General features: G+C 43.4%; 1 protein-coding gene across 5 annotated transcripts in view; it reads right to left on the minus strand.

Annotated features, from left to right (window-relative positions):
• Positions 1 to 2,052: 2,052 nt before the first annotated feature.
• LOC130678843 (leucine-rich repeat-containing protein 37A2-like) overlaps positions 2,053 to 19,087 on the minus strand; it is a 46,162-nt gene continuing 29,127 nt past the window's right edge. Inside the window, exons 5-7 of one of the 5 annotated variants that reach the window (XM_057501302.1) lie at positions 18,408 to 18,456; positions 18,175 to 18,326; positions 2,053 to 4,787 (exon numbers count right to left, since the gene is read on the minus strand). In XM_057501302.1, the coding sequence (XP_057357285.1) occupies positions 18,213 to 18,326; positions 18,408 to 18,456 (163 nt within the window). In that variant the 3' untranslated portion in view covers positions 2,053 to 4,787; positions 18,175 to 18,212. Of the gene's footprint in view, positions 6,284 to 17,218; positions 18,108 to 18,174; positions 18,327 to 18,407; positions 18,457 to 18,624; positions 19,029 to 19,087 lie in introns of those variants that run through there. The other 4 variants (XM_057501301.1, XM_057501300.1, XM_057501304.1 and 1 more) reach the window with 4 other exon arrangements.

Here is a 19,087-nt window from a genome sequence, read left to right on the forward strand (position 1 = left end):
CAACTTTAAATGGTCTCATGTGGCTAGTGAGTCCCACTCTGGACAGTGCAGATGTAGTCAGACCAGTTTCAAATCCTGAAGCTTTCAAAGCCCTGAAACGTAATAGCTATAACCTTTGTCAAATTATTTAACATCTGAGCCTCTATTCCTCCAAAAGAAATGGGGATAGGAAGTGTATCTAGTCACAGGGTTGCTGTAAAGAGTAAATGAACAAAAGATATATAAAACACTTAGCACAGAGCCTAGCACATGGTTATCCAGAGTTGGGAAAATCAACGTTGGCTTGCATGTCCAGACCCTACCCAGGAGAGAGGGGTCCTTGGTCTCTAACTTCAGAATCGTGTCAGACCACTTCCACCAGCTCACATCCGCATGCAGGTCTGAGTGCAGGCTGCTCAGGTCACCACCTGGTTATAGACTGGCATTTGTGTCCTCAGTCCTGTTAACTTCTGAGGGTCAGTTCTTTTTCCTTATCAACAAAGTGGCAAGCTTGCTTTGTCCGCTGTGGGTTAGGTTAATGTGATTCAACTTCTGGAGCATACTTGAGTGTCTGGGCCTCTAAGATTGAGGACTACTACCTCTCACCAAGCTCTCCTTCCAGTGTGCCCGACTTGAGTATCAAGGTAATACTCCTCTGGGAGGCTGCCTGCCAGTCAGTTTGGAGGCCAACTTACCCTGATTGACCTGGTTTCCACCTGTTGGTTAAAATGTGTTGGGAGGAAGGGGCAGGAACTAGAGATGCCCTGACTCTAGTCCAGAACTTTTAGTGTTTTTTAACAGGCACCATTCTGCCTGGCTTCAGCATTGAGAGTAAAACATTCTTTTTATTCTAATCTCTGGAGTAAAAATGCTCCTCCTCTGATCACTGACCACATAAATTTCCATCCCCCTCTCCAGCCTCCTCAACTCAAGCCACTGGACAGGCAGCAGAGCAAGGCTCTCCCCTCAGGTTTCTGCCAAATAACACTGGCGCTGCCTTCTGGCTCGGCTGACCTAGACCCAGCCCCACCTGCCCTTACTGGTCACTTACCCTGAGGTGCAACCTCACAGCGAAGGGGCCTGCCAGCTGCAGGGGATCATCAGTAATGAGCTCAGCCCTTTGGCCCTTCCCTGCCTTGCTGGCTACTATCTTCAATTCACTGTTAAAGGTGTTTTGTCTATTTCTCAGTCTGACACCTTTTTCCTTAGTGCTGTGATTATACTGTATATAAAGTTTTACATCTTTTTGTGTATTTCCACAGATCCTAAGCAGCAGCATCTTACACCTGCCCAGAATACTGGAGGTTTGCCCCCATTGAGCCTTTGTTTACAAGCCACTGGTTGGCAGCAGACAAGCGGCCATCCTGTGTGCTCAACAGGACAGCCACCCAGACCAGTGAGGACAAAGCGCTGTGGCTCAGCCTCCAGCCTTTGTGCCCTTTGGGCCATATTCCTTCCTCTCCTTGGTCACATGGAAGATCTACATACAATCTAGCTCACCCAAAGTCTGTACTCGTCAGGAGTCCCCTCACCTAGGCACCTGGTCAGGGAGGTGTACAGGTGGCAGACAACAGTCTAGACTGCCCATGAGGCTGGGCCAGCCTCTGAACCACACTCCAACTACTATATAGCTGTATCCAGAAACTACGATCCATCTCCGAGGGTTACCTGAAGACTTAACTGTCCACACCAGCTGTCCCTCAGATTCCTTTCTACCCACATACTTAAGGCCCATCTCTACCAAATCACTGTCAATGTTTGACCTCACTTGGTGCTTCCCATTTGGTTTTAGGATTGGTCCTTTTCCTACCCAGCTTCTAGGCCGGCCCATGGCCTCTCCCACATATGCGTTGTGAGATCTTAGACGAGTCACACCACCATCAAGCTTCAGTTTCTTCATCTATTGAAGAGGGACTTCTTGACCAAGGCCACATGGCCCAAGCATCCCCAAGGCAATCTCCCAAGAGCACGCCCATGTGCACACAGCCTGGGATGGGCCTGGGATTTATCAACTCTTGTCAGCCTTAGGCTATCGGACCTCATTTGGCATCCTCACACCAGATCAGACAGGCATCTATATTGAAACTTTATTACAAAATTATAAAGCAGAGCTCTGTAACAAAAAATACACCTTGGGGTTTGCTTTAACACCCAAGTTAAGTCTGAGAGAATTTTAATATAAGCCACTTTTACATGCAAAAGATCAACAAATGTACACAATATATATTGAGCACTAATTCCTGTACACATCCTTCTTACCAGTTTGGATCCAACCATTTCAACATATTATGAACCAGTCAGCTATCCAAGTCTTTTAAAACAAGTCTCAAGTGAAATTTCAGAACAATCACAGCAAAGCCACAGAATCATTGTGAATTAGATGTTTCCATGATAATTAAGACCAAGGAACTATGAGAGGCAGGAGGGAGCATTCAAGGATAAAAATCATGTTTTCTACCTAGGTGAGACAGTCACTGAAATGGGATCTTAGAATTCTTTTATTTGGTATAATAATAAGGTACCTGTCCACCACCCCCTTCCCCCACCAAACAAAAACCAGGGTTATTTAACACCATTTTTCCTAAGGGAAACCTTCACCAAAAGAAGAAGTTAGAAGAATTAAAGGCAACTTCTTTCTCCACAGTAACATCAGTTCTAATTCTTACTGAGGTCACTAACCAAGCATCAGGATATTATTTTTAATTCATGTCTTAGAGGGAAATTGAGAGGTAGGGAGAGGTAAGGTCTCAGCAGAGAATTTTAAGTAGGGAGAGAGCCAACTTCTGCCCCACAGTTATTGCTATATCTTAACTGAGCTGCACATATGTAAACCTGTTTCACAATACAACTGAGTAGCAGCTAAATCTTTTGCTAAACTGGTAGGCATTGTAAACTATAGGATTTACCATCCAGCAGAAAGGTGAGATGATACCTTCACAGAGAGATCGCTTGATTTCCCCCAGATGCCTACAAAGGCTGTAGCCCAGATCAAATCATCCAGGACTTGGTAAAATGTTGAGATAAGTTCCCCAATATTTAGATGACAACTACGTTATGAAATTATTTCATTCTTCCAGAGGGGATTAGTGGTTGAAGATGGCAGGAAAACCTCAGTATGTCTGCACTGGTAAACAAGTCCCCTTACAGGTTTCCTGCTGCTTTCCAATGTCATGATTGGTTCGTCTAGACTGAAAGACCTTGGCTGCATCATGGGGGCATCTGCCAAGGCCCTCAGGTGTTTAGGGTTTGCATAGTTCATCCAGTGGTTAATGGTAGCACACAGCTCTTTAACAGCCTGTGCTTGTGCTTGGCTAAACTTCTCCAGCAAACTTTAAGTCCTTTGGCTCGTTAGTGATATAAAGGTCCTAAGAGGACTCAAAAGCATCACCTACTCATCGCATGGTCCTTCCTATAGGGACTAGAGAATGCTGCTTCCTAACCTGCACCCAACTCAGTAGGCTGAGAACTGAAATGGGAGAGAGACAGAGTCCTCACCCACCTGGGGAAGTGAGACTTCCAGCTGTCTGCCCAAGAGCTGAATCCAGCCTCGTTTAGTCCCTTCTGATAACTCCTAGGTGCTCTGCCTTACATGCTGTCTCCAGGAATTTCACGAGAAGTTTAGCTGGAGAAGATAAAGGCTCTTTGCCTAAGTCTCCATGCTTCAGTGAGGCCATGTTTAGAACCTCCATAGGAAAGAGGGACTTATATTCAAGGGAAGGTGTTTTAAGACTCCTGTCCGCTGGAGAAGTCAAAGTTAGGCAAAAAACTCATTGTTTCCACCCAACATTTTCCCTTTGCTCAAACTAAAATTAAGGATGGTGTAAAAGTCAGGCCCCAAGAAAAGCAGAGGTGAACTATGTGCCATCTCTTGCATAGAGAGACAAATTTCCCAGCAGGTTAGAAGATGCTTTGCTGGCTCCCAAGATCATGGCAAGGGACAGAGCTTCCAGTCCCAACCCTTAACAAAGCAACTCTTAATGACTGAAAAATTTCAATAGCATTCGTGTTTCATTTCTCATCTAAAATCAGTTTGCTGGTCCAAACTCTGTCCTAAGGAGGATCACCATTGATCTGCTAAACTAACATCTTTTTGGTCTGAAGAAACAAATGGATTTTAGGCAATGTAGTAAGAGACTTTAGCAAAGGTAGGTTAAAGCACAGAAGGCCAGAGAGACGAGAAATGAATTCAAAATGAAAGCAAATGTGCTAGAGAGGAGAGTCATTCTACCAGATGTCTGATTGGCGAAATAGAGGCAAGCAGCTCAGTTGGTGTCAGTGGGGTAGAGAAGGATGGGCAAAACTGTTTAGGTTCTCAGAGGAAGATCTGGTCTAAGTTACGGAAGTCCTCTTTTCATCTACTACCATCATCACATCAAGATCACTGAACCATGGACTTGCCCATGGGATCTATACCTGTTCCCATTGGCCTCAGGCTCTGCCAGCCAAAAGGTGCACCCACATGACAAGACTGGCATGCACAGAAGTGACACAGCATTTTTGCTTGCCCTGGTCTGGGGAACACTTCAGATTTTCTTGTCAGCCTACCCTCTTTGCAGTGGGCCAATCCTGAGCCCAGACACCTCAAGCTATGTCTCTGTAAGGCACTGAAGGAGCCGGTCCAAGCCCTCAGGATCAGAAGACGTGCACACCTCGAATCACGTACTGCCGGCAGATGGGACATTCATTCATGCGCTTGCCACACTTGGTACAGGTTACCATGTGGCCACACTCCAGCAGAACACAGTCAATGGGTGAGTCCATGCAGATCCTACACAGGTTCTCCTCCAGTCTGGGTGGCACTTCTCCCCCTGTACAAACACAGGGCAGAGGGGACAGTAAGAAGTGTCTAAGTGTATGGAGCAGTGGGGGGATGGAGGTGGGGCAGAACAGGCACACTGTGAAGAAACCCCTAAATCCACATACTTTCTTCAAAGAATTCCCAAAAAACATTTCCCCAGTAACCAATTCCAGATGCTTGTTCAAATCTATAGCCTGACTTGCAGAGGTGCAGATGAAGAGTTAAATATTTGTAGCTCTGATATATCCCAGAACATGAGAACTAAATATGGCAAAGTCCTCAAAGCTTGAAAGAAATAATTTTCAGACAACTGAGACTGTAATATATAGTGAGTGGGTGGTACTTAGGGGCTCATTATTCCCTGAGGCAGAACATGCTGAAAAAATAAAACTGGTTCAGATAAGTTCAGATATAAACGGAACTATAACGTACGGTTCATTAAGGATTGCAAGGCTTACCTGTAAGCCAGCTTAATAAATTAATACATTTATTGACTTTAAATTTTATAAAGCCAAGGCTCATAAGCACCCCCACCACCAATCTACCTCCAGGCCTCCTCTGAGGAGACATCCTGGTGGAAGGGCCCAGCGGAGATCACAGCTCCTTTCCTGTGCTGCCCCCACAGAATTGTATTCATAGCCCCATGGCTGCTCATCGCACTGGATTAGAATTTTTAAGTTTAACTGATTTCCACCCCCTATTCTATAGGCTCCTTAATTCAGCAAATTCAATCAGTTTCAACAGTTATATGCTTAGCATTTATTCACTATGTGCTCTGAGGTCAGATAATCCTCTTTGAATCCCTAACAGGCCGGCACACAGTAGGTGTTCTCTAAATGTCTGAGAAATAGACATCTTCCAAGGCAATGATAACAGCACACATTTACTGAATGGTCACGGGTACCAGGCAGTGTCCTGAGGGCTTTGTTTTTCAGGACAACTCCTGGAAAAAGTTTTTCACAACCTCCAAGTGTTTCTCCAGTCACCTCTGGGGATAAGTGGATGTCACCAGCATCCAGCACCCCATCTGCTTTCCAGCTAGAAGGACACCTTTCAGGTTTCTGACTTAGCTAGCTCTTTTACAGAGACTTGAGCACCCACAAGCCTACAAAAAAACTAGGATGCTAGGATCCCTGTGAGTACAGGTGGGGTCTTCTCACCATACTTGTAATATGGAGGATGCTGAATAGCACTGGTTGGCTCTTGACACCAATTTCTGCCCCTTCTCTGCAGGTGCTGGAAGCCCAGGAACCACATTTCACAGATTCCCTTGACAGCAGGGTTCTGCCAATAAAATGTACTTGTGTGAAATCTGGAGGGTAGAAAGGAGGTGGAAACCATTCTTTCCTCCTCTGCGGCGGCAGATATACAGGCTGTATGTTGGCCTCCATACTCCCCTGCCAGTCACCAGCCTTGTGGCTATGGGGCAGCAATGACCTCACCAGTAGTTTCCAGAAGTTTCCTGGGTTCTGAGTGGCAGCAGCAACTGTGAATCTGTGGAAGCAGCTACAGCAAAGTAAACTGAAAGCTAGTGGGTGCAGTACTCCTGCCCTTAACTTTTACCACCACTAGCCCCTCCAATAATGAGCAACAATTTCTTGTATCAAGTCTTTTTTTTTTTTTTTGCTTGAAATATCTACAGTGGTTTCTGTTCCCCCATCTATGGTAGCTGTAAAATATGTCTGCAAATTCTTTGATTCTTCTTTCTTCAAAAGGTTTGAATGTGAGCTGGATTTACTGACTGACTTCTTTTTTTTTTTTTTTAAATAATTATTTTTTATTGAAGGGTAGTTGACGCACAGTATTACATTACATTAGTTTCAAGTGTACAACACAGTGGTAAAACATTTATATACATAATTCTAGGTTCCAGCTATCACCCTACCAGGCTGTTACAATATCTTGACTATATTCCTTATGCTATACATTACATCCCGGTTACTTATTTATTTTACCATTGGAAGTCTGTCCTTTTTTTTTTTTTTTTTTTTGTGAGGGCATCTCTCATATTTATTGATCAAATGGTTGTTAACGACAATAAAATTCTGTATAGGGGAGTCAATGCTCAATGCACAATCATTAATCCACCCCAAGCCTAATTTTCGTCAGTCTCCAATCTTCTGAGGCATAACAAACAAGTTCTTACATGGAGAACAAATTCTTACATAGTGAATAAGTTACATGGTGAACAGTACAAGGGCAGTCATCACAGAAACTTTCGGTTTTGCTCATGCATTATGAACTCTAAACAGTCAGTTCAAATATGAATACTCATTTGGTTTTTATACTTGATTTATATGTGGATACCACATTTCTCTTTATTATTATTATTTTTAATAAAATGCTGAAGTGGTAGGTAGATACAAGATAAAGGTAGAAAACATAGTTTAGTGTTGTAAGAGAGCAAATGTAGATGATCAGGTGTGTGCCTGTAGACTATGTGTTAATCCAAGTTAGACCAGGGCAATAAAACATCCACGTATGCAGAAGATTTCTCTCAGAACGGGGGGGTGAGGTTCTAAGCCTCACCTCTGTTGATACCCAATTTCTCACCTGATGGCCCCCCTGAGACTGTGCCTGTCTTAGGTTGTTCCTCCCTTGAGGAATCTTACCCGTCTCTAGCTAACCAGTCATCTTCCGGGGCCATACAGGGAGATGTAAAGTTGGTAAGTGAGAGAGAAGCCATATTGTTTGAAAAGGTTAGCTTTTTACTTCTTTGCATATTTATGCCCTGTGGCTTCTATGCCCAGCATTTGTCTTGAGGTATCTTTACCACTTGGAAGAATTATGATACTCGGTAAATTTGATATGAGGCACGAATTCTATTTAAGGGTTGTAATTAGGAAGGAAGAAGAAAAGCTATAGAAGTAGCAGGCAGAAGAAAACATGGGAAGATTGATTATTTCTTTGACATATCTTCTTGTAGAGTAACTTCAGCATGTATAGGTTTTAAGCTACTACTTAAATTGCGCACACACAATAACATAATAGGAGTATAGTTACATAACCAAAGCATATCTGTAATTACCAGCCATCTCCAGTGAAACCAAGAAAACCAGTTAGGCACCTTAGGCATTTGTGAAAACTTATCTATGATATGGTGGATATTGTCCAACTGAACTTGAACAGTCTGAGAGAAATCAGACAAATTAAAACAACCCATTCATGGGGACTGTTCACATGCCATATGTTCTCTTAACAGTAAATAGTCTGTAGTTGTAAGACTTTGGAGTGCTACAATTTGCACTTCTCCAAATTCTTGGTTGAGTTCCAACAGTATAGATCCAGTCAAATTTGTTCTTTTACTGTATGCACAGGTCAGCTTAGATATCTCCTTCCTCATTCCCATGGCAAGTCCAGGAACTGGTGGGATGAGTGCATCTACAGCTGTAGCAGTGCGTGGATCTTTGTTGGGGTTTTTTGATGATCATCTTCTGGCATGAGTCTTCCAGAGAGTGCAGATGTTGGAAGTTCTTTTTCATATCGTATCTTAGTTCATTTTTGGGGTAGCCCAATTAGGCTTTGATCCTCCGTATAAACACAAACAGACCCTTTGCCTACACTTTTATATGCCCTTTATACCCTTGTGTAGAACTCGTTGGAGGTTACCACACAGAAACTGCCCTTTTTTTTTTTGCTTTGTTTTTGGTATCACTAATCTACACTTACATGACAAATATTATGTTTACTAGGCTCTCCCCTATACCAGGTCTCCCCTATAAACCCCTTTACAGTCACTGTCCATCAGCATAGCAAAATGTTGTAGAATCACTACTTGCCTTCTCTGTGTTGTATAGCCCTCCCTTTTCTCCTACCCCCCCATGCATGTTAATCTTAATAGCCCCCTACTTCTCCCCCCCTTATCCCTCCCTACCCACCCATCCTCCCCTGTCCCTTTCCCTTTGGTACCTGTTAGTCCATTCTTGAGTTCTGTGATTCTGCTGCTGTTTTGTTCCTTCAGTTTTTCCTTTGTTCTTATATTCCACAGATAAGTGAAATCATTTGGTATTTCTCTTTCTCCGCTTGGCTTGTTTCACTGAGCATAATACCCTCCAGCTCCATCCATGTTGCTGCAAATGATTGGATTTGCCCTTTTCTTATGGCTGAGTAGTATTCCATTGTATATATGTACCACATCTTCTTTATCCATTCATCTATTGATGGACATTTAGGTTGCTTCCAATTCTTGGCTATTGTAAATAGTGCTGCAATAAACATAGGGGTGCATCTGTCTTTCTCAAACTTGATTGCTGCGTTCTTAGGGTAAATTCCTAGGAGTGCAATTCCTGGGTCAAATGGTAAGTCTGTTTTGAGCATTTTGATGTACCTCCATACTGCTTTCCACAATGGTTGAACTAACTTACATTCCCACCAGCAGTGTAGGAGGGTTCCCCTTTCTCCACAGCCTCGCCAACATTTGTTGTTGTTTGTCTTTTGGATGGCAGCCATCCTTACTGGTGTGAGGTGATACCTCATTGTAGTTTTAATTTGCATTTCTCTGATAATTAGCGATGTGGAGCATCTTTTCATGTGTCTGTTGGCCATCTGTATTTCTTTTTTGGAGAACTGTCTGTTCAGTTCCTCTGCCCATTTTTTAATTGGGTTATTTGTTTATTGTTTGTTGAGGCGTGTGAGCTCTTTATATATTCTGGACGTCAAGCCTTTATCGGATGTGTCATTTTCAAATATATTCTCCCATACTGTAGGGATCCTTCTTGTTCTATTGATGGTGTCTTTTGCTGTACAGAAGCTTTTCAGCTTAATATAGTCCCACTTACTCATTTTTGCTGTTGTTTTCCTTGCCCGGGGAGATATGTTCAAGAAGAGGTCACTCATGTTTATGTCTAAGAGGTTTGTGCCTATGTTTTCTTCCAAGAGTTTAATGGTTTCATGACTTACATTCAGGTCTTTGATCCATTTTGAGTTTACTTTTGTATATGGGGTTAGACAATGGTCCAGTTTCATTCTCCTACATGTAGCTGTCCAGTTTTGCCAGCACCACCTGTTGAAGAGACTATCATTTCACCATTGTATGTCCATGGCTCCTTTATCAAATATTAATTGACCATATATGTCTGGGTTAATGTCTGGATTCTCTAGTCTGTTCCATTGGTCTGTGGCTCTGCTCTTGTGCCAGTACCAAATCGTCTTGATTACTATGGCTTTATAGTAGAGCTTGAAGTTGGGGAGTGAGATCCCCCCTACTTTATTCTTCTTTCTCAGGATTGCTTTGGCTATTCGGGGTCTTTGGTGTTTCCATATGAATTTTTGAATTATTTGTTCCAGTTCATTGAAGAATGTTGCTGGTAGTTTCATAGGGATTGCATCAAATCTGTATATTGCTTTGGGCAGGATGGCCATTTTGACGATATTAATTCTTCCTAGCCACGGGCATGGGATGAGTTTCCATCTGTTAGTGTCCCCTTTAATTTCTCTTAAGAGTGACTTGTAGTTTTCAGAGTATAAGTCTTTCACTTCTTTGGTTAGCTTTATTCCTAGGTATTTTATTTTTTTTGATGCAATTGTGAATGGAGTTGTTTTCCTGATTTCTCTTTCTGTTGGTTCATTGTTAGTATATAGGAAAGCCACAGATTTCTGTGTGTTGATGTTGTGTCCTGCAACTTTGCTGTATTCCGACATCAGTTCTAGTAGTTTTGGGGTGGAGTCTTTAGGGTTTTTTATGTACAGTATCATGTCATCTGCAAATAGTGACAGTTTAAATTCTTCTTTACCAATCTGGATTCCTTGTATTTCTTTATTTTGTCTGATTGCCGTGGCTAGGACCTCCACTACTATGTTAAATAACAGTGGAGAGAGTGGGCATCCCTGTCTAGTTCCCGATCTCAGAGGAAATGCATTCAGCTTCTCGCTGTTCAATATAATGTTGGCTGTGGGTTTATCATAGATGGCCTTTATTATGTTGAGGTACTTGCCCTCTATTACCATTTTGCTGAGAGTTTTTAACATGAATGGATGTTGAACTTTGTCAAATGCTTTTTCAGCATCTATGGAGATGATCATGTGGTTTTGGTCTTTCTTTTTGTTGATGTGGTGGATGATGTTGATGGACTTTCGATGTTGTACCATCCTTGCATCCCTGGGATGAATCCCACTTGGTCATGGTGTATGATCCTTTTGATGTATTTTTGAATTCGGTTTGCTAATATTTTGTTGAGTATTTTTGCATCTACGTTCATCAGGGATATTGGTCTGTAGTTTTCTTTTTTGGTGGGGTCTTTGCCTGGTTTTGGTATTAGGGTGATGTTAGCTTCATAGAATGAGTTTGGGAGTATCCCCTCCTCCTCTATTTTTTGGAAAACTTTAAGGAGAATGGGTATTATGTCTTCCCTGTATTTCTGATAAAATTCCGAGGTAAATCCATCTGGCCCGGGGGTTTTGTTCTTTGGTAGTTTTTTGATTACCGCTTCAATTTCGTTGCTGGTAATTGGTCTGATTAGATTTTCTGTTTCCTCCTGGGTCAATCTTGGAAGGTTATATTTTTCTAGGAAGTTGTCCATTTCTCCTAGGTTTCCCAGCTTGTTAGCATATAGGTTTTCATAGTATTCTCCAATAATTCTTTGTATTTCTGTGGGGTCCATCATGATTTTTCCTTTCTCGTTTCTGATACTGTTGATTTGTGTTGACTCTCTTTTCTTCTTAATAAGTCTGGCTAGAGGCTTATCTATTCTGTTTATTTTCTCGAAGAACCAGCTCTTGGTTTCACTGATTTTTGCTATTGTTTTATTCTTCTCAATTTTATTTATTTCTTCTCTGATCTTTATTATGTCCCTCCTTCTGCTGACCTTAGGCCTCATCTGTTCTTCTTTTTCCAATTTCGATAATTGTGGCATTAGACCATTCATTTGGGATTGCTCTTCCTTTTTTAAATATGCTTGGATTGCTATATACTTTCCTCTTAAGACTGCTTTTGCTGTGTCCCACAGAAGTTGGGGCTTAGTGTTGTTGTTGTCATTTGTTTCCATATATTGCTGGATCTCCATTTTGATTTGGTCATTGATCCATTGATTATTTAGGAGCGTGTTGTTAAGCCTCCATGTGTTTGTGAGCCTCTTTGCTTTCTTTGTACAGTTTATTTCTAGTTTTATGCCTTTGTGGTCTGAAAAGTTGGTTGGTAGGATTTCAATCTTTTGGAATTTTCTGAGGCTCTTTTTGTGGCCTAGTATGTGGTCTATTCTGGAGAATGTTCCATGTGCACTTGAGAAGAATGTATATCCTGTTGCTTTTGGATGTAGAGTTCTATAGATGTCTATTAGGTCCATCTGCTCTACTGTGTTGTTCAGTGCTTCCGTGTCCTTACTTATTTTCTGCCCAGTGGATCTATCCTTTGGGGTGAGTGGTGTGTTGAAGTCTCCTAGAATGAATGCATTGCAGTCTATTTCCCCCTTTAGTTCTGTTAGTATTTGTTTCACATATGCTGGTGCTCCTGTGTTGGGTGCATATATATTTAGAATGGTTATATCCTCTTGTTTGACTGAGCCCTTTATCATTATGTAGTGTCCTTCTTTATCTCTTGTTACTTTCTTTGTTTTGAAGTCTATTTTGTCTGATATTAGTACTGCAACCCCTGCTTTCTTCTTGCTGTTGTTTGCTTGAAATATGTTTTTCCATCCCTTGACTTTTAGTCTGTACATGTCTTTGGGTTTGAGGTGAGTTTCTTGTAAGCAGCATATAGATGGGTCTTGCTTTTTTATCCATTCTGTTACTCTGTGTCTTTTGATTGGTGCATTCAAACCATTAACATTTAGGGTGACTATTGAAAGATATGTACTTATTGCCATTGCAGGCTTTAAATTCGTGGTTACCAAAGGTTCAAGGTTAGCCTCTTTAGTATCTTACTGCCTAACTTAGCTCGCTTATTGACCTGTTATATACACTGTCTGGAGATTCTTTTCTTCTCTCCCTTCTTATTCCTCCTCCTCCATTCTTCATATGTTGGGTGTTTTGTGCTGTGCTCTGTCTAGGAGTGCTCCCATCTAGAGCAGTCCCTGTAAGATGTTCTGTAGAGGTGGTTTGTGGAAAGTAAATTCCCTCAGCTTTTGTTTGTCTGGGAATTGTTTAATCCCACCATCATATTTGAATGATAGTCGTGCTGGATACAGTATCCTTGGTTCAAGGCCCTTCTGTTTCATTGTATTAAATATATCATGCCATTCTCTTCTGGCCTGTAGGGTTTCTGTTGAGAAATCTGATGTTAGCCTGATGGGTTTCCCTTTATAGGTGACCTTTTTCTCTCTAGCTGCCTTTAACACTCTTTCCTTGTCCTTGATCTTTGCCATTTTGATTATTATGTGTCTTGGTGTTGCCCTTCTTGGATCCTTTCTGTTGGGGGTTCTGTGTATTTCCGTGGTCTGTTCGATTACTTCCTCCCCCAGTGTGGTGCAGTTTTCAGCAATTATTTCTTCTAAGATACTTTCCATCTCTTTTCCTCTCTCTTCCTCTTCTGGGACCCCTATAATACGGATATTGTTCCTTTTGGATTGGTCACACAGTTCTCTTAATATTGTTTCATTCCTGGAGATCCTTTTGTCTCTCTCTATGTCAGCTTCTATGCGTTCCTGTTCTCTGATTTCAATTCCATCAATGGCCTCTTGCATTCTATCCATTCTGCTTATAAACCCTTCCAGAGTTTGTTTCATTTCTGTGATCTCCTTTCTGGCATCTGTGATCTCCTTCCGGACTTCATCCCATTTCTCTTGCGTATTTCTCTGCATCTCTGTCAGCATGTTTATGATTCTTATTTTGAATTCTTTTTCAGGAAGACTGGTTAGGTCTGTCTCCTTCTCTGGTGTTGTCTCTGTGATCTTTGTCTACCTGTAGCTTTGCCTTTTCGTGGTGATAGGAATAGTTGCAGAGCTGGGACGAGTGACGGCTGGAAGGACTTCCTTTCTTGTTGGTTTGTGGCCCTCCTCTCCTGGGAGAACAGCGACCTCTAGTGGGTTGTGCTGGGCAGCTGCGTGCAGACAGGGTTTCTGCTTCCTGCCCGGCTGCTATGGAGTTAATCTCCGCTGTTGCTGTGGGCGTGGCCTGGCTCGGGCAGCTACTCCAAGATGGTGGAGTCGCGTTGGAGCAGGAGCTGCTGGGAGGCTATTTATCTCCGTAAGGGGCCTCCCTGCTCCCTGCAGCCCAGGGGTTAGGGTGCCCAGAGATCCTGGATTCCCTACCTCTGGATTAAGTGACCCGCCCTGCCCCTTTAAGACTTCCAAAAAGCACCCGCCAGAACAAAACAACGACCACCAAAAAAAAAAAAAAAAAAAAGAAAAAAAAATTTTTTTTAATTAAAAAAAAGTTTTTAATTAAGAAAAAAAAAAAAAAGGTGGTCGCTCGTTTTTCTTTATTCTCTGGTGCCAGCTTCAGGCCTCTGCTCACCGGTCTTTCTGCCCTGTTTCCCTAGTATTGGGGTCCCTATCCGTTTAAGACTTCCAAAAAGCGCTCGCCAAAACAAAACAGCAAAAAAGCAAAAAAAAAATGGTCGCGCGCTTTTCTTATGTCCTCTGGCGCCCAGCCTCCAGTGCCCGCTCACTGTTCTTGCTGCCCTGTTTTCCTAGTATCCAGGGCCCTGCACTCTGACCCGGATGGCTGGGGCTGGGTGTTCGGCAGTCCTGGGCTCCATCTCCCTCCCGCTCTGCCTGCTCTTCTCCCGCCGGGAGCTGGGGGGAGGGGTGCTCGGCTCCCGCGGGGCCGGGGCTTGTATCTTACCCCCTTCGCGAGGCGCTGGGTTCTCTCAGGTGCGGATGTGGTCTGGGTATTGTCCTGTGTCCTCTGGTCTTTATTCTAGGAAGGGTTGTCTTTGTTATATTTTCATAGATATATGTGGTTTTGGGAGGAGATTTCCGCTGCTCTACTCACGCCGCCATCTTCCGCCCCTCCTCCTACTGACTGACTTCTAACCATTCATGCTAGGTGACAGAAGTGATGCTATGTGCTTTCTGAGACTAGGTCATAAACAGGATAATTTCCATCTGTCTCCCTCTCTGGATTGCTCACTCTGGAGGAGGCCAGTCATCATGCTGTGGGGACATTCAATCATGGAGCACGGGAACAGGCCCGTATGGGGAGGCCTGAGGTTCCCTCCAGCATCCGGCACCACTGTGGGATCCATGTAAGAGAGCAGCAAACCACCTCAGAAGTGGACTTCCAGCCTGTCAAGCCTTCAGATCTGCAGCCCTGGCAGAGATCTTGAGACCCTCATGAAAGACCCAGAGCCAGAACTGCCCAAACTACTCCTGAATTCTTGGCTCACAGAAATTGTGAGCAATGTTTACTGTTGTGTCAAGCCATTATTTTGGTGTAAGCCATTATTTGGTTGCATACACCAGATAATTAATACACCGTCTGATGCAGGGTTTGAACCAGGCAGATGTGAGACTCTCTGAGCTGATAGATTAATGAACGACACCCTTGAATGGTTGGAGACTTTGGTTCTAAGCTCTAGCTCTTCTCTACCATAATATATTTGCCATGTCAACAACCCATAGGTATTCCTGGGCACAAAATTCCTTGACCCTTGTTATGTGAAGAGGACAGCAGTACGAAATGTGCAAATATAAAGTAGGGTTTTACTGTTTCTCAGGGAAACTTACAAAGAGAATGGTAACAGGGGATTGGGCCAGACTTAGCTGGCCCAGGTGCCCATTGGCTAGGGGTCCTGTAGGGAGGGAGCCTGCCTGGAATGTATCATGCTTATATGATGGCAAGGCAGGAACATCTATGCCACTAACAGTGGAAACTGCAATGAAGAAAGAAATGATCTCATTAGAAAGATGAAGACTATTTTTCCATTGAGGTGGTTGGTACCTGCTGAACTAGTTCTCTGCTGAGCTTCTGAAAGGGGAAAGGAAATGAATCTCCAGGACTGTCCAACTGGCTTCACCTCCTAGATTCCCGACACCTCACTGATCCCCATTCCTAGGTGATGCATGAACCTTATCATCATCTAGAATGTTCAGTCTTTCACTCTCTGAACATAAGCTCTTGTCCTTCCAGTTCTCACTCAAGTAGATCCACTGTCCCAAGTTCTTCACCTGCATCAAAACCTCCTATCTGGTGCCCCATTTTCTCCTAGTTCCTACTTATCTAACCCCCCAAGTGGCCTCTGTACTTCTAGGCCACCATCAAATTACTCCTCCTACAACTCAAGCTGGATCTTGTCTCTTCTCTGCCTAAAACATCAGTAGTTCTCGCTTTGTAGTTCTTATTTGCTAATAAGAATTGTGCAAATTTGAGGTAGTGTTATATAAAAAAGATATTATCTAATCCTCACTTTATGTACCCACTATGAAATAAGGCAACTGTCCCAGAATAGGAACCTGGAGCTGCCGGCAATCCCGGCCCACACGTTGGGAAGCCCAGCGGTACAAGACTTTCTGTTCTTGGTTTTCTTCAGCTCCCTATCTTTGTGTCCACCTGTCTTATTAGGATCAACCCCGTACTCATACAGAGTCTGAGCCAGCCTGGGGAGTTTCTGCCCTTGTGACCTAACAGTGTAACCAAAGTGCCTGGGACAATACCTGGCCCACAGAAGGGGCTCCGTCAGCAGTAGCTGCCATCATGCTTTATTCATATTGTTTTGACTCTTTGAGGACGACCGTGGCTTATAATTCTCTGAATCCCTATGCCCTCCAATGGGGCAGTGTAATGGTCAGCAGGCTTTGGAGTCTAACAGTGCTGAGTTTAAGCCTAAATTTGCAGTTTTGGATGGTGACCTGGTGCACTTGAGCAGGTTACCTACATTCTTTAAGTCCTGTTTCCTTATGTGTCAAATGAGGATAACAACATATGCTTCAATGGATTGTTGGGCTAAGTGAAACTGTAAAATGCCTAAGCTGGGGAAGCAAATAGTAAATGTTAGTTGCTGCTTCCTATTATTACTGCTATTTAGTTTTCTGCTTGAAGCACAGTAAATATTTGTTGGCTCACTGAAGTCACCACACAGAGGAAAACACCTGTCACTCAGTAAGAAGCTTGGGAGGTAGCTTGGTCAGGCACCAAGGGAGCAGGGGTCCCTCGCCCAGCATCAGCAAACGAATAAACCAGATGAGGAACGACAGGCTGCTCGCTTTGCTTGGAACGCCGCCTCACCAGCAAACATGCTGGGCTGTTTCTCCCTAGCACTGCGATGCTGGGAGCTCTGGGCTGTGGTCCCATGGTTGGCACCACTTTCTCTGTTGTCGTTAGTAAACCACCAGCATTTATTTGTGGTCATTTAGGTAGATTATCAAAGCTTGTTCACTCAGAGTTTCTTTTACTAATTTATTTAACTTACTGACTTAACTAAAAATAATTTATTAATGAATGTCTTTGCAGAAAGAGTGGAGGAACGTTTGCATCTTTTACAGATTACACTGTATTATTATCACTTGGAATCATGCGGCAGGGGATCTGTATTGGATAAGGCAGGAAGTAGGTAGCTGGGCTGAGCTGGACGGAGCCGAGCAGCATGCACCTGACCCTCAGTGGGGTCAGGAGAGTCCAGGGCAGTACAGGTGACTGGACATTTTCTGAAAGAAGGCCTGCTCAGGGCAGTCTTGGGCAATTACTGCCTTTACCCTATCCCTCCAACACCTCCGTGCCAGCTAGCTATTCAAGGGCTTCGATTTTTTAAAAGAAAAAAAAAAACCCAATGTGAATCTTCCACTGGCTGATGAGGGTGAAGAACCCCCTACTACCCAGCTAGGGCCCCTGCACTGCACACGTGTGAAAGCCTGAGAAAACAGGCCTTGGCCCCGCAGTGGTGCCAGGCTCAGAGATCCCAGTCTCCTGGCAACAGCAAGGACCCTGTGAGGGTCCAGAAGTGGGTGATCCTCTGGCAGGAGGGCAGGAGGTTGTAAAGAACTGGTACTTGATGAACCAGGGGACAGAGAGCCCCAGAATAAACTGTTATATGATTTAATAATCTACACTCCTTGAGGATGATATGCTTCCCAGTTCCCAGGGACTGACGATATTGGGGAAATGAGGGAGGGAAACCTCATTTGTCCTTTGCCTGCATTACCTCTGTGGAAGGAATGGCTGCCGCGAGGGATTCTGGCCTCAGCCCTGCTTTTCGTGCCTATGGCACTTGTTATTTGCATGTAAGTATTTAACAATTTATACTTTAATTCCTTACCAGATGGCTAGGATTGGTTATGAGTTCATGCACTTCAATGAGAGAAAGTAACGTATTTTATTGAGAAGCCAATATTAGAAACGTTGCAGGTGGCGCGGGGCAGGCTGGGGCTCTCTCTGTGGTGGTATCTTGGGCTTCACTCTCCTCCCTTCGGCAGCAGACCCTGAAGTCACATCCTTCTCTATTAGGACTTCACTGAGCTCTCTGGGACAAGGAGAATAATGCCAAATCTTTTACTCTTAAAAGGAATAATAAAACTTTTTGTTATTACCTCATTTTAGATAAGAATTTTAAATTGTTCCTAATCTTTTACCCTCCATCCTTCTCACGTAGCATCTGCGCCAGGATTTTATCACGTGAGGCACTGAGGCTTCTGTACTTATCCCTGAGCCAAAGTGACTGCCTTCTCCAGAAAAATCCCTCCTAAAAAAACAGAAAGGAGATATTAATTCTATACTTCCCCTGCTTTCTCCAGCCACAGTACTTGATTCTCCTCAAATTTACCTGATTCGCACCCTCTTCTGAGGGTTTATCCAGAAGTAGAAAGAAGCCCCTTGGAGGAAAACACACACAATAATTAGTGATTCATGCTATTTTTTACGTCTCTCACAATGTGTATCTCTGTCTTATTAAGACTAACTGGGTAGCTCAGTCCATCATCACAAGCAAAATCTCTACAGACCTGGGATCCTGAAAATCATTCTGTGCATCCTGAGCTTCAGAACTTCTCTGTATCTGCCCATTATAGCCCCACAGTGTCTCTGGGGAGACCTTTGTATGTGGCTTGGCATGGAGTGTAGGCAGGATTTCAGCCCCACTCACCTTCTTGGCCACTGGCCAAGTGCCCTTGTGCAGTAAGCGAACTGCTCAAGCACACCGGGCAGAAGCGTTTCACTCTCTCCAGAGGCATTTTACACCAGTATCCTTTGGACTCAGTCTCACATGACATGTGTCACTTGCTGGTGGGTGGGGGAGAAGGTGCTTCTATTTTCCTAGCTGCTTTATCCTATAAGTTGAATCACACCAAGTTATTGCTGAGTCCAACTAGCTCACTAACTTTCATATGTCAGACTCTCACCGATGAGTGAATGGGTCATGAAATCAGCTTAAAGGTCATGACCAGCACTGAATCACAAAATATTCTTTTCAATACAAATGGAATAGAAAAAAGTCAGAGTGCATAA

Source organism: Manis pentadactyla, chromosome 4 (assembly GCF_030020395.1).
Source record: "Manis pentadactyla isolate mManPen7 chromosome 4, mManPen7.hap1, whole genome shotgun sequence".
In the NCBI taxonomy this organism is placed as follows: domain Eukaryota; kingdom Metazoa; phylum Chordata; class Mammalia; order Pholidota; family Manidae; genus Manis; species Manis pentadactyla.